Source organism: Ochotona curzoniae, unplaced genomic scaffold (genome assembly GCF_017591425.1).
Source record: "Ochotona curzoniae isolate NIBS_2020 unplaced genomic scaffold, NIBS_Ocur_1.0 contig_2688, whole genome shotgun sequence".
NCBI classification, from domain to species: Eukaryota; Metazoa; Chordata; class Mammalia; order Lagomorpha; family Ochotonidae; genus Ochotona; species Ochotona curzoniae.
Genome location: NW_024465553.1, coordinates 16,243,855 through 16,258,049, shown reverse-complemented (window position 1 = coordinate 16,258,049; position 14,195 = coordinate 16,243,855). Strand labels below are relative to the sequence as shown.

At 51.0% G+C, this 14,195-nt stretch overlaps 1 protein-coding gene across 1 annotated transcript in view; it reads left to right on the top strand.

The window, feature by feature from the left end:
* IFT43 (intraflagellar transport 43) overlaps positions 1–14,195 on the top strand; it is a 67,368-nt gene that overhangs the window by 40,489 nt on the left and 12,684 nt on the right. Inside the window, exon 4 of the mRNA XM_040975591.1 lies at positions 9,850–9,902. Coding sequence (XP_040831525.1) covers positions 9,850–9,902 — 53 coding nt within the window. The remainder of the gene's footprint in view (positions 1–9,849; positions 9,903–14,195) is intronic.

Here is a 14,195-nt window from a genome sequence, read left to right as displayed (position 1 = left end):
GTCTCGGTACAGACGCAGCAGCGTGCGCCCATGGAGGGGTACCTTCTCCTGCAGTCTTTCCTTCACGTGCATTTTCTATGAACTTGTTTGAAACTTCTCTAGGCACCAGGGTTTTGTTTTTTGTTTTTTTGTTTTAAGCTTTGATCTGGGGGCCTGGGCAATGGCTTGTGTGGATCCTGTATTGGTGCCAGTTCGTGTCTTGACCGCTCCACTTTCCTATCTAGCTCCCTGCTTGTGGCCTGGGAAAGCAGTAGAGGATGGGCTAAAGCTTTGGGACCCTGCACTCACATGGGAGACCTGGAGGAAGCTCCTGGCTTCTGGCTTTGGATCAGCTCTGTTTCAGTCGTTGCGGCCACTTGGGGAGTGAACCAGCAGATGGAAGAACTTTCTTCTCCTCTCCATAAATTTGATCAGCCTCTCCAATAAAAAAATAAATAAATAGACTTTAAAGATCCAATCCAGAGCAAGTGCATGTTTTAATTCTGTCCCGTGTGCTTTCTGAGGTACCTGGATGCCCATGAGTTAGAAGCCCCTCATACAGTCTGAGGTATTTGGGGGCTTATGGGCTTGCCAGTGTTTTTCATTTTGATCCATGCTACCCCCAGCAGAGCTGGTTCCTGGCAGCTGTGCCAGCGTGTGGTTCCACAATGAGCATTATACAAGAGACCATGTTCTGAAGTGCCAAGATGTTCTCGGTTCATGTACTTTTGTAAACGTTATTTATTGTTTGAAAGGCAGACTTAAACCTAGCAAAAACCAGAGAGATGGAGATCCTTCATCCACTGGTTCACTCCCCGAATGGCAGCAACAGCCAGATTTATGCCAAGCCGAAGCGAAGAGTGTGTAACTCCATCTGGGTCTCCCACATGAGTAGCAGGGGCCTAAGTACTTGGGCCATCCTCTTTCCCAGGCGCATTAGCAGGGAGCCGGATTAGAAGTGAAGCAGGCACATCTTGAACCCATGCTCATATGGGATATTGGTGTTACAGGCTGTGACTTGCCCACTGTGCCATAATGCTGACCCCCCCAAACCAAGGTTCCTATTTACCAAGAACTCACCAGGAAGCCCCCCACACATACTCAAGGGCCTGCCCTCCCTCAGTGGCCTCAGGTGCAGTGGCAGTGAGTAAGCTTCGCCATCAGCCTCCTCCTGTGTGGCCCCACTGGGTTTGCCAGGAGACTTAATGAGTTTATAGGGATCACAGGGTATAAAACAGGAGCAGAGAAATCAGTGGGTCAGTGACCAGAAGGAAGTCTTTGCAGATTTCTCCAACTGAAAATTCTCGGCAGGAATCATCGAAGACCCTGTCCATCCAGCAATTAAAAACTTATCTCAACAGAGGTTCCCTCATTTCCTGAGAAGTCTGCTCCCCAGACCCGTGGAAGCACCATTGCTACTCACCCTGGTCACCACTTCCTGTATCACTTCTCTCTCCATCCTCCATGTCCCAGGACCAGCATCGAGGCTCACGCTGTCTGTCTTGCCCATTAGCCATCACCCCTCTGATCACAGCCGTGGAAAATTTGCATGCTGGTCTTTAACACTTCCTTAGCCATGCTAGTCTCCCCTCGTCCCAGAGTAGCAGGTGCAGCCTAGTTATACTACAATGAAATTTTGTGTGTGTGTGTGTGTGTGTGTTTGTGTGTGTGTGTGTGTGTGTGTATGTGTGTTAAAAAGAACTTACTGTGTTGAGTTTTACAGGCACTGTTCCTGAGTGATAACATGAGATTTTTCTGTGTAGTAAGTTTGTTGCGCTAAAACTAAGGAAGCTGTTTAGAGAGAAAGCTCAGCAGGTGCAGCCAGCATAGAGCTGGAACTTGGGAACACAGAGCAGTTCCTTGCTTCTTCCCAGCTGCTTTCCTGCCTCATTCTTTATCCCAGTAGGAGGAACAGCTGCTTCTTCCACTTAACCCCTCTTGTGCTGCTTTTGTGCAGCTGAATGTAAGGCGAGTTGCATGCTAGTTGGGTACAACGCATCAAAATCTTGGTGTGTTGACATAAGGGACTTGAAGGTAAAAAATCAACACTGTGAAAATTAATTTCTGGCTCGTCATTTCCCCCAATCCCTGAGCAGTGTCAGCGTGTACATTTTCCTGTTAGCAGGTGAATGCACACATTTTTATATGTATCCATGTCTGATTTTTTTTTTTTAGCTACTAAACTATGTCTGCCTATTTTAGTCATTCTGGCCCCTCATCTTCTTGATAAATATGTGGCCTTAAGTAGAGTTTGAATCAGAACAAAGGTGTCACTTTTAATCTCACCAGCAGGGGGCAGACTTCACCCAGGAATTGCCTTCTTGTGCGCCAGTTCCGCCAGTGGGTGGAGTTCGGCATCTGCCAGCCAACACTGCCCTGAGTTTGTAGTTTACCACTGGGCACCTTACTGATGAACTGTGATCTCAGTGGCCTGCCACCCCAAAGTGTAAAATTCCAGGTACTAGAGGAAAGCTGCTTGCCTCCCAAAGAAGGGGAAAAATGCAGTAACTGCTGATCCATGCTGGGTGCCTGGCAAGAACCAGGGTCTGAGGGCAAGGAGGAATTTGGCGATGAGAGAAATGTGGACCAAGGAAGACTTGCATTCAGGAGGGCTCTCTCGCTCTGGAGCAGGATGGCAGGCCGTCTTAGAGAAGAGGGACCCAGTTACCCAGTTCACCACATGACCCTCTGTGGCCAGCGTGGCTAGACTGCAGCTGCATATGCTGCTGGTGTGAGGTTGGGGCCAGGCTATGAGTCTTAGCAGGTGCAGCGTGGGTCCTTGGGCTGGGACTGGGGCAGAATGCCTGCGGTGCCCCAGGCCTCGGCAAGGTGGACCTCAGCAGTGTTCAGGAGGCAGCCTGGACATTTGTTTTTACTGGATGTGAGATCCTGACGAGGGCAGAACACGAGGGCAGGAGAAGGACATTTGCATTTGTCGTTCCTCTGCAGAGGGGCTCGTCTTTAAAACGTGAAGGTGCCAGTGGTCCCATGTGAGCCAGCATCTCGTTCCTGTTTCCAGCCTGCTCTACTGTATACATTTGTTGTCACTCCCTGCCCTCTCCCCCCCGCCACCCCGGCTATAGAACCCCTTCTTTTTGTCACAGGAGCCCCATGAGGGCCGGTCTGTAGCTTTAGCAGATGCTCTCAGCTTGAGTCTGCTGGCACCATAACCATTTGTCTGAACCCCCTTCACCATTCTTCCTGGGGTCAGAGACCATGGCATGGGAGGGAACAGGCAAACCAGAGGGCCTGCTGTGGGACAGTCAAGATCCCAGGGCCCTGGGCTTTGGACGGTCGAGTGCCTGTTCCTCTCTTGCTCGAGGAGGCGAGTCTAGGGTGTAGCCTGTGCCGTGGAGATGAAGTGACTTCAAGGACACTTCCCCCCATTTATCCCAGTTATGTCCCCTGCTCAGCTAGGTTAACGGTGGCTAATTAGCCAACGAGCGTCGTCACGCTGCATAAAGACAGCGCCCCGGCCGCTCCCTGAGCCGTGGTGCTTCATCTCCATTTACAGCTCCACAGTACTCCATTAAACGCTGGAGAGCCGTCTGCGCGGTGATGATGTCTGCATTAGGCCTGTCCCTCGCCCTTCAGCGCACAGCCCACTGCATGGCAGAGCTTGGGGCTTTCAGGATGGGATGAAGGATGGGAGTAGGTGAAGAGGGTTGGGTTGCCCCAGGAGCTGACAGCTACAGCTGGGGGGGTGTCATAACTGCACCCTCCTTTCTCCAGGGGCTCAGGGTCACAATGGCTGGCCACTGAGCCAGCAGTGTTCACGGAGAAAGCCAACTCCATGCCTGGCAGTGCTTCCTCCTTCAGTGTCCTTTGTGGTCCCTCATGGCTCCAGATATGGGATGCATTAGTGGGACAGTGATTGTCCTGTGCAGACCAAATCATGCCATGGAACATCAGAGTGGCCTCGGAGTCCCAAAGAAAGCCGCTGTGCTCGACCAGAGGAGACGCGATGAGAAGGGACTACGGGAGAGGAGGGTGACCTCGCTGGACAGGTCCGGGATCTCCCTGCTGTATCTCAAACTGCGGTGTTGTCAGTGAGACAGGGAGCAGTGAAGCCAGCATTAACTTCCCAACAGAGCCCCAACCCTACACTAAGTTGAGAGTGTGTCCCTGTCTCAGGAGATGCTACCCGCACTTGAAGCTGAGTGTGTAGGAAGAACATTTCCCAGAGCCTGGCACTGCCGGTAACTCCTGGACAAGGGTCAAAAAGGAACTCTGGACCCACACAGCTCCAGGCTGATCTGACTCTGCTACTTTACAAGCCAGGGACCCATGACCCTAGGTGATTCTCTGAACCCTCCCCACGTGTGAAACAGAGTGAGTTATATAAGACAGGACGCTGATTAAATCAGATACTGGCAGTGGACCTCTGGCACAGTGGTTAAGATGCCATCTGGGATGCTCATATGTTCAAGATGGAGGGCCTGGGGAATCCCAGTTTGCTTCCTGCTAATGCAGACCCAGGGACGGGTAGACGAGCACGCTCAGGTCTGAGGGTCCCTGCCCTTGCCCTGGGAGGCCTGGGTTGAGTATCCCACTCCGCCTGGCCCTCCCCCAGCTGTCGTAGGCATTTTGTGGAGTCAGCCAGCAGATGGGAGGACTCTGTCTCTCTGCCTTTCAAATGAAGGTACATAAATTTTAAAGATAAGATCATGTATAATCTTATATCTAACTTGTCTGATTATGCAAGGATCCTTCAGAGAGTTTAAGGCGCTTTGTGGTGGCGGGCTTGCAGGGAACCTGGAGGATGACGTTAGTAGGGGCATGCGGGGACCTATGGGCTCACATCCAGGCAGATGTAGCAAGTCTGGTGCTTCGTCCCCATGTGCTTGCTCCCAGGCAGGGTGAGAGGAAGGGAGAAGAGAGCCCAAGGTTAGTATACTGGCCTGCTGTGCTGGTGGACTGGGCTTGGGGACCTTTGAATAGGCCTGGATTTTGGGTGTGTGGAGGGCTCAGGTCCCAGGTCAGCATATGTGCCAGGCAGGCAGAACTCCAGACTAGCACCCCACCCTACCAGAAGACTGTGCTGGGGAACCCATGTGCTGCCGAGTACAAGGAATGTGGATTGATCAGGAAAAGGGGTAAGGAGATGGGTGGGGGGAGGACCATTGAAGAGTAAGTGGCAGGTGAGGGATGACGTTTGAGGGGCTTCCATCTGCTTACGTATAAGTGAGGGGGCTGAGACAGAGCAGTTAGCAATGCTGACCACCACTCACCAGGGCACACTAAAACTAGGGCTGGGGGCTTCCCTGGCAGGGCTAGATCACAGGACCCACCAAAGAGAGTTGGAACAGGGGACAGGTGATGCTAGGCTAGGCCATGACACTAATCATGTGAGGAACTAGGTCTAGGGGCAGATTTTGTGGGGGATATGTGGGCTCTCCCCTACGGAAATGCAATTTCTGCTGCTTTGTTCAAGAGCTGAGGGTAGTGAGAGGCTGAGCTAGGCATGGCCATGGAACCCCTTCCCGCCTCCCGCAATACTCATGAGTACTGGGATTGGGAACAGGTTGGGCTGGGCCAGCCTGCAATGCCCGCAGTCACACCAATTGGACCTTGGAAAGTTTTCCTGATCCTCGGATTGATGAGATCGACAGCATTTCAGAACTCCTGACACCGCTAGAGCAGAACCCTCGGAGCATGCTGCACATCAGGGACCCTGGCGTGACATCAGGTGGCCGTTCCCCATCCCCGGGTACTGAGGCGGGTGGGAGGCAGGGTGCGGCTTCTCCTCTCACCTCCCCCATTCCACCAGATACAGAAAGAGGAAAAAGAAAATTTGGAGACAATGATCTCACTCACTTTCCCCTAATCCTTGACCCTTCCCCCCCTAATCAACTATGGAAACATCAAAAATAAAAGGAAAAAAAAATAGAGTTAAAAGTTGAGTTCATTTTTGGCTCAAACGTTTTGGAATCCATGCCGTTGTTTCATAATATACATCTTTCATGAACTTTCTATGAAAACCCCTTGTGTAATGGCAGGAAATGGTATAGCAACAGCGCCTGGCACTCAGCAGGAGCTGTCACCCTGCAGTGGGTAGTGTGGCCAGCATGAAGGACAGGCACACGAGGGCCTTCTCCTGAGAACTGCGGGTGCCTGTCGCCAGCCGAGGAGGAAACACACAGCTGTAGGTTACAGAGAAACGGGTGGGATGGGCCTTAAATGATGACCTGTTATTTACTAGAAAAACTAGAAACACAGAGGAAGGGGGAAGGAGAGATTAAGGGAAGTCCTCCATCTGCTGGTTCAGTCCTCAAATGGCCGCAATGGCTAGAGCTGAGCCAGACCAGAGCCAGGAGCCAGGAGCTTCTTCCAGGTCTCCTGTGTGGGCGCAGAGGTCCAAGCACTTTGACTGTCTTCTGCTTTCCCGGGCACATTAGCAGGAAGTTAGATAGGCAGTAGAGCAGCTGCGTCTCGAACCTGCATCACAGGTAAAGGCTTAACATGCTAGACTACAATGCCAACCCCTAAAAGAGTGGGAAGCAGATGGGTTTTATTATTAAGACATGCCTCAACCTTGGCGTCCCCTGCCCGAGAGGCTGGTATTGAAAGCACATAGTAGCTTCATGACTGAGCCTTTTTGGCACTGATGGGTTGGATGTGTCACTGGGAAGAGGGAAAGCCTGTGTGTCCTTGGCCCATGACCTGCTCCACGAGGTGTAGGCGGAAGGGGAAGCTTACCTCCCACAGCCCAAGGTAAAACTCCCTGCTGCAGTCCCGCCAGAGCCTTCATGCATCCTGGAACAGGCCTGAGAAAGGAGCCTGGCACTTAGTGAGCTGTCCGGAGTCCCCGTGGCTTGCACTTGACTGCTGAGCAGGCGTCTGAATCGATCGTTGGAGATCACCTGCTTAGTTTTCACGAACACCTCAGACTCTTGTGTGACTCCCAGGAAAGCCAACCTAGGGTCACTCAGCCACGGACACTGCTCTTCCTGTAGCATTCAGCCTCTTGCTATTTCTCGCTCACACAGCCCTTGGGTCAAGGCTGCGTTTATTAACACTCCTGGTGGAAGCAGGCAGAGAGCTCAGAAGGAAGAGGTTGGCCAGCGTCGTGTCCAGCAGGTTCAGCTTCCGCCTGCAGTGTCAGCAGCCCGTGTCAAGTACTGATTCAAGTCCCGGCTGCTCTGCTTCTAATCCAGCTTCCTGCTAACATGCCTGGGAAGGCAGCAGAGGCTGCCTCAGAGCCTCGGGCCCCTGCCATCCGTGTGGGAGATGGATTCAGCCTGGCCCAGCCCTGCTGTCGTAGCCATCTGGGGAGTGAACCAGTCGATGGAAGATCTCTTTGTCTCTCCTGCTCTCAAATAGATCAATCTTTCAAAAGGAGTGAGAAGCAGGTAGGTCTCAGTGTTACTGTTATCAAGACTAGGCCCCATTTCTAGAAGTTTCTACCTCTGAACGCCTGGGGACTCAGGACCTGGCGCACAGACACTGAAGAAGTTTCCCAGGCGTGATTGTCCAGCACAGTGCCTCAGAACTGCCTGTTTAAACGGAGAACCTACTGCGAGGCAAACTCCCACTGCCTTCTTGAAGAAGAAGGGATAGCCACCCACTGAATATGGGCAAATATTCAGGTGTCCCTGGGACGTGAGAAAAATCGGTTCTTGAAAAGGCATAGGACAAAGTGCTGGAAATCCAGAGTGCAAGGTGGGAGACTGAGATGATAGGTTTTTTTTTTTTTTTTTTTTTTTTTACTTTTTTAAAAACTTATTTGAAAAGGCAAAAATGTCTTTCATCTACTGATTCACTTTTCAAATGGCCACAATGGCTGGGACTGGGTCAGGCCGAACTCAAGAGCCTGGAACTCCATCTTGTCTCCCTTGCGGGTGGACGATCCCAAACCCTTGGGTTTTCTTCCACTGCTTTCCCAGGTGCGTGAGCTGGGAGCTGGATGGGAGGCGGAGCAGGCGGGATACAAACCAGTACTGTGAAACAGGCAGTGGCCTCACCCACTGTGTCCCCACGCCAGTCCCCAGATTGTAGGTTCAACCTCTTCAATAACTATACCCTGTGGGCAAAACCAAACATGGCAGTGCCCACCCTGGGAGGTAGCCGTGCCCATGCGGGGAGGTAGCCGTGCCCACCTGGGGATGGCTCAGGTACGTGGATCCCGCCTGCACGTGGGAGACTCAGATGGAATTCCTGGCTCGTGTGAGCATTTGGGAGGGAATCAGTAAATGGAAGATCAGTATCTCCTATTTCTCTCTGTGTATCTGTCTTTGCCTTTCAAATAAATAGATAATTTTTTTTTTTTTTATTAAACGGTGCTATTGAAGCCTGTCTCAGCTCGTTCCCAGTGGTTACCTGTGTGCGGAAGGACATTTGCCTGAAAGGACTGTGGGTCTTGTCGGGCGCCCAACCCTCTGAGAACCACTACTCCTGCTGCAGAGGCCTGCGAGACAGCTGCAGAGGGCGAGCGCTGGGCTATGCTGGTGGCATCTCTGTGCACCTCCTGCCGGGGGTCTGGGGCCACAGCACACGGCCCTCACTGACGGTTGCTTCCTGGCAGTGGGAAAGAAGGTGGCCCCTGGGTGTCGGAGTGCCAGCTTTAGACTGCTCTTGGTTTGTTTGGCGTCAGTCTGTCTGTGATTGCTTAGAGCTACCCTCCACATGGTGGCAGGCTCAGTGTACACTTAGATCTCATGCCAAGGGCATGCATCATACCCAACCTCACCCTTTAGGGCATACTGTCTTTTCTATGCTATTAAAAAAAGGGGGGTGGGGGTGGTGAGAAGAAAGAAAAAGGCTGGTGACAAGGTGCTGAGTTGACTTCATGATTCACCAGTGAGTTGTAACTGGTGATTTAAAACACAGTGAACGGGCCCGGTGCGACAGTCTAGTGGCTAAAGTCCTCACCGTGCAAACGCTGAGATCTCATATGGGCACCGGTTCTAATCCCGGGACTCTACTCCCGCGTGGGAGACCTGGAAACAGCTCCTGGCTTCTGGTTTCAGATCAGCTTAGCTCTGGCAATTGTGGCCATTTGGGGAGTGAATCAGCGGACTGAAGATCTTTTCTCTCTGTCTCTTCTTCTCTGTGTATCTGACTTTCCACTAAAAACAAATAAATCTTTAAACACACACACACACACACACACACACACACACTGAACGAGATTTTGTAACCTTGACCTGCACTCTGTGTTTCTGGTGGGAACTGGGCAGGTGGAGTGAATCTGAGAAGGGGGGCTTTAGCTCAGAAAGCCCCCTTGAGTTGTACTCCTGCCTGTGGGGGATTCACTGCCATACAGAACCCCACGGGTGATTTCGCACGCACATTGTTGTACAGAAACCCACCCTTTGCCAGTTCTCCTTAAGCTTGCTGCCCACTTGGCGCTCCTTTTGCGTCCTCCTACCGCAGGCACGAGCTCGTGGGAGAGGTTTCCCTCATTCACACCTGCAGTGAGGAGACCTTCACGGGCAGCTCTGGATCCTGCCGGTGATGCCCACGTTGGAGCTCCTGCCAGCTCGTTCTTAGAGTTGTGTGTCCTGGTAGCATTTGGTGGGCAGAAGCAATGCCAGCCTTCCTAGCCCAGCCGTGTCTTACACGTCATAGCCCCAAACAAGAAGCAGGTTTCTAGATAAAGTTGGCTGTGGAGGCAGGGCCACCTTCTGTCCGCCCTGCGGTGGTTGGGAGGAGCACTCACTGTGTCCCAGTGTTCAGCATCCCCGCCCTCCGGGCCAGCTTCACTCAGCCTGTGCAGCTGGACGTGGCAGACCCAGGGGCCTTGTTAGGGCTGACCGAGAAGCTGGAGGAAGGCAGACCCAGGGCCTTCTTTAGAGGGGACATAGCACAAACCGGGGTTGTTGCTTTCTGTGTTTGAAATTCATCTGCTGCTCTCCTGTTCTTTTCTAGGGACAATCAGCATCTCAAACAACAGAGCCCAGATGGATCCGATGACAGAGGAGGTACGGGTGCCCTGGGAGGGAGTCAGTAGAGCTTTGGGGAGCCCCGGCACACCCTCCGACACTGCTTGGGCTGTGGCGGAGGCCCCATCGCCCACACCTGCTGGTTCTCATCTCCACACCTCACTGAGGGCCACCGCCCCTGCGTGGAGTACATCACCCCTCCTTTGTCCTGTGTCGTGGCCTGCTGCCTCCCTAACTCAGATGTGCTTTCTGCACCGTGGTCACCATGGCGGATGTGCCAGGTGCATAGTATGCACCAGGCACTGTCTGAGCAGAATGTACACAGGAAAGCTACCTCCACCACAGTCCTAGGAGGAAGTGCTGCAGGCTCAGTATCCCTGGACTCCAAAACCAAGGGACTCTAGAATCCAAGACCTTCTGAATGCTGACACAAGGCCACAAGACCCGACTGTATGTGACAAGTCGCACATTAACAGTAGAGTGTAACATGACCATCTGCATAAAGTGTGTTAGACTTCGAGTGCATTTTAGATGATGGTTTTATACATATATATATATATATATACACATATACAATATATATCATATATATATTCAGTATACGTGTATGTCTTCAATATACTCAAATACTTCTGGTCCTAGGCGTTTGGGGACAGGGAGACTCAGCCATGTAGATAATTATTTCCATTTGGCAGCAGGAAAGCTGTGCTTGGACAGAAGCTGAGCTCCTGTGCTCGCAGGTATCCGTACTCCCCACTGCATTCTGTAGATCCTCAGCTCTATTCGGCGTCGTTTTGTTTTTACCCGTTATCTGTCTGTTTGGGTAGAGTAAGTTCTGCAGCAGCAAATTCCCTCAGCCCTGTCTGTCTAAAAACGCCCATGTTTTTCACCCAGTGAGGACTTTCCAGGAGGACACATGTTTGTTTCTTAGGGCATCTTCAATAGCTCGTTGTCTTCCGGGCTGCGTTGTTTCTGATGAGAAGCCGGCGGTCATTCCTGGCTCTCCTGAGTGTAATGCTGCCTCTGCCCACTCCAGCTGCCTGGAACGTTTCTTTGGCTTTCTCCGTCACCTTCAGCCCTTTGGTTACGGTGCACTTTGGTGTGGGTCACTTTGTGTTTATCCGGCTTGAACTTTTCGAGTCTCTAAATTTGTAGTTTTTATGACATGCAGAGAAGTTTGGTCGTTGTAGCTCTCCATGTCACCCGACTCCCTAGGCCCCGGAGACTCAGTGCTCCTGTTGTGTGTTCCAGTCTTTCTTACCATCATCTCTCTGCAAGTGGGAATAGCCAAGGCATGGTGGAGAGGTGCTGAAGGCAGGGGATGTGTAGTGTGAGGAGCTGGCCAAGATGGAGCAGGGCTTAGTGGTGAGTGGGGAGCGGGTCTTTTCCTTCAACTCCCAGGTACCCTAGTAATTGTTCAAAGCACCAGCAGACTCGCTTTGTAACTTAGAAAACATACAATTAAAAGGAAAAAAAAAAAAAAGATCTTGGAGATTTTTGGCAGGAAAGTGGAAACACAGAGAACAGTTGAGTCCATGATGTCCAGATGGTTTACTCACTGGTGTCCTGCGCCGGCTCTGCCCGGCCCTGCCCCGTATCTTTCCCTCACTTCTCTCAGTGGACATCTGAAATCCCACATCATCCTATGTTGCCCACTGTTTTGCCTTGTGGAGAATGTTATGTGTTGCAGGATAGCTTTACACGTTGCAGCAGAGCCTTCAGAAGACTATAGATATAGACTATAAATAGACTATAAATGCTGATTTCTAGAAGGCCATACCGGCCGCCGTCCTGGCGGTGCCACCTCAGTCAGATTGTGGCAGCTCTGGGTAACTCCGCAGGCCATGCTGTCCACATCTGTCACTGAATGTGTTACAAATTTGAAACTTAGAGATTATTACACAGCACAGCAAGGCTCCAAGAGAAACTCCAGGCTCCCAACTCCCAAGAGAATACTCGCTGTCCTGCTCACCATCTTCATGATGGATTACCAAACGCTTGCCACGTGCCAGCTCCCAGGTCTAGTGTTCGTTTAACTCTCCCAGCAATGCTATGGCAAAACTTGATGTTGTCAGCTTTACTGAGGTCAGATTCAAATACAGTCAGCTGTACTTAGTTAAAGCATGCCGTCAGAGTTATGATAGTGGCTGTACCCTGTGAAACTGCCAGCCCAGTCAATGCACAGAACATGCCCATTACCCCCTAAAATTCCTCCTGCCTCTTCCAGCTCCATCCCTCCCCTGCCTTGGCCCTGGGCAATTCCTGATGTGGGGTGTGTGAGTGAGTGAGTGAGTGAGAGACTGTGGAATAGTTTGTATTTTCTAGAATCGTAGGACACCTATGTATGAAAACTTTAAGCCTTGGCTTTCTTCACTCAATGTGATACTTTTGAGATTCACCCAAGTTGTGTGTGTCAGTCTGTTCCTTTGTATTGCTTCGCAGGACTCCATTGTATGGACATACCACAGTGTAGTCATCTGTTGATAAGCGCTTGGATTGTACATTGTCTCCATTTTTAAACATGGGAAGACTTAGGTAAAGAAAGACAACCTTGCACAAGGCCACACAACTAGTCAGTGGCTGGATTTCAATACAGAGCTTGATCCCAGAGCCCTAATTAGTCTCTGCGCTGAAGGGAAGGAAATGACCCTCATGTTTTCTGGTGACTTCCTGTGAGAGTGGAATGCATTAATGCATTTGTGTAACATTGAGTGCCTAGAATGATGGATAGGGAGCTTGGTGAAATTTTGCTAAGGAAGAAAAGCAGAAAGCTACTTATTTGCAGAGAATACCTCTGGTATCCTTTCCCCGTGAAGTCTGTGGCTTGGCCTTTGTTTTGGCTGGAGGTGTGGAGCGTAAAGCCCTTTCTTGCCGGAGCACACACTTGCCTCTGCCTTCTAGGAAGGATGCGTTCTTCTGCAGCATAAATCTGCTTTCCATGCAGCCACGCTGGAGTCTGTTAATGGAAAATCAGTTCATATGTTACACTTCACACTTGACTTAGCCCATTTCCCTGTGTGTGAATGTTTAGAATCCATTATGCAGGAAGAATCATATGTTACATCTAACTAGTTTCTGGAATTATCTTTGCTCAGAGAATTACTTGGTTGGCTGGTAAAGGCTGCACCTTTGAACTTAGAATATCCGGTGGGTGGGGAGACTACATCACTGACGCTCCTGAGTCATCCATGAGCTCTCATTCAGCAGTGACGTTCAACAGATCATGGGGACATGCGAGGAAACTTTCCCATGATCAAGCCACATTGGACTCCATGAGGTGACCTGGCAGGGAGTGTTATCACCTGGGAAGGGGCTGACCTCCGGGGGAGGGGAGGCAGGAGAAGCAAGCCCAAAAGAGAAGGTGACTTTCAGAGAGCACAAATAAGAAAGGACAGGCATCTTGCCCAGTGGTTCCGGTAAAGTTTAGGGTGGCTACATCGCACATCAGAGTGTCAGAGATTAAGTCCTGGCTCTCACCCTGGGAGACGGAAGACGAGCATTTGAGTGATTGAGTTCTTGGTGCCTGTGTGAGAGACTTTGACTGAGCTCTGAGCTCCTGGGTTTAGCCTGGCAAACCCCTGGCTGTTGCAGGTGTTTGAGGTGGGGTTGGGGGATGAACCAATGGATAGCAAATTGATTCAGCCACCTGTCCACCTGTGTAACTACTTTTCTGGGTGTCCATTTGTTTATCTATCTGCCTTTCAAGTAGATGTAATACATAAATACAATTTAAAAAAAAATAAACAGTGATATTTGGTCAGGACCCCAGAAGCCTCAGATGTTAGCATTTCTCAAGAAGCCAGCAGGGTTTCGTGCAGTGACCCCATGGCCTACCTGCCACCAGCTGCCACAGATTATGCTGGATGAGGCAGCCCTGGCACTCCAGGAGCTTCTGACCTGATGAGAAAATGCCCGTCTCTTTCCCTCCTGCCTTCTGCAGAACGTCCTTGGGAGCCACACCTTTCTAGATAACATTTCTCAGCAGTCGGCCTCTCTGTGTCACACTTGCTGCGTGGCGCCCATTCTTCTCTGGGGAACATGCATTCTTTCTCGTGGGACCCAGGGAGGAAGTGGCAAGACTCCATTCTTTTTCCATCTAAGGAAGAAGAAAGGAGCTTTGAAGATGAGAAATGTTGTTGAGATCATGGAGACAGTTTGGGCTGGTTTGGGTAAGCCTACTGGTACCACAGGGGGATTGTTCGCAAGACCGAGCAGGCCACAGACTCACTGGCTCTAAGGACAAGCACATAATCACAGGAAACAGCAGAGGGTAAGACAAGAAAGAATGGCAGGGATGAAATGGCTTGCAAGTTACCAATTCTTATTTTTTAA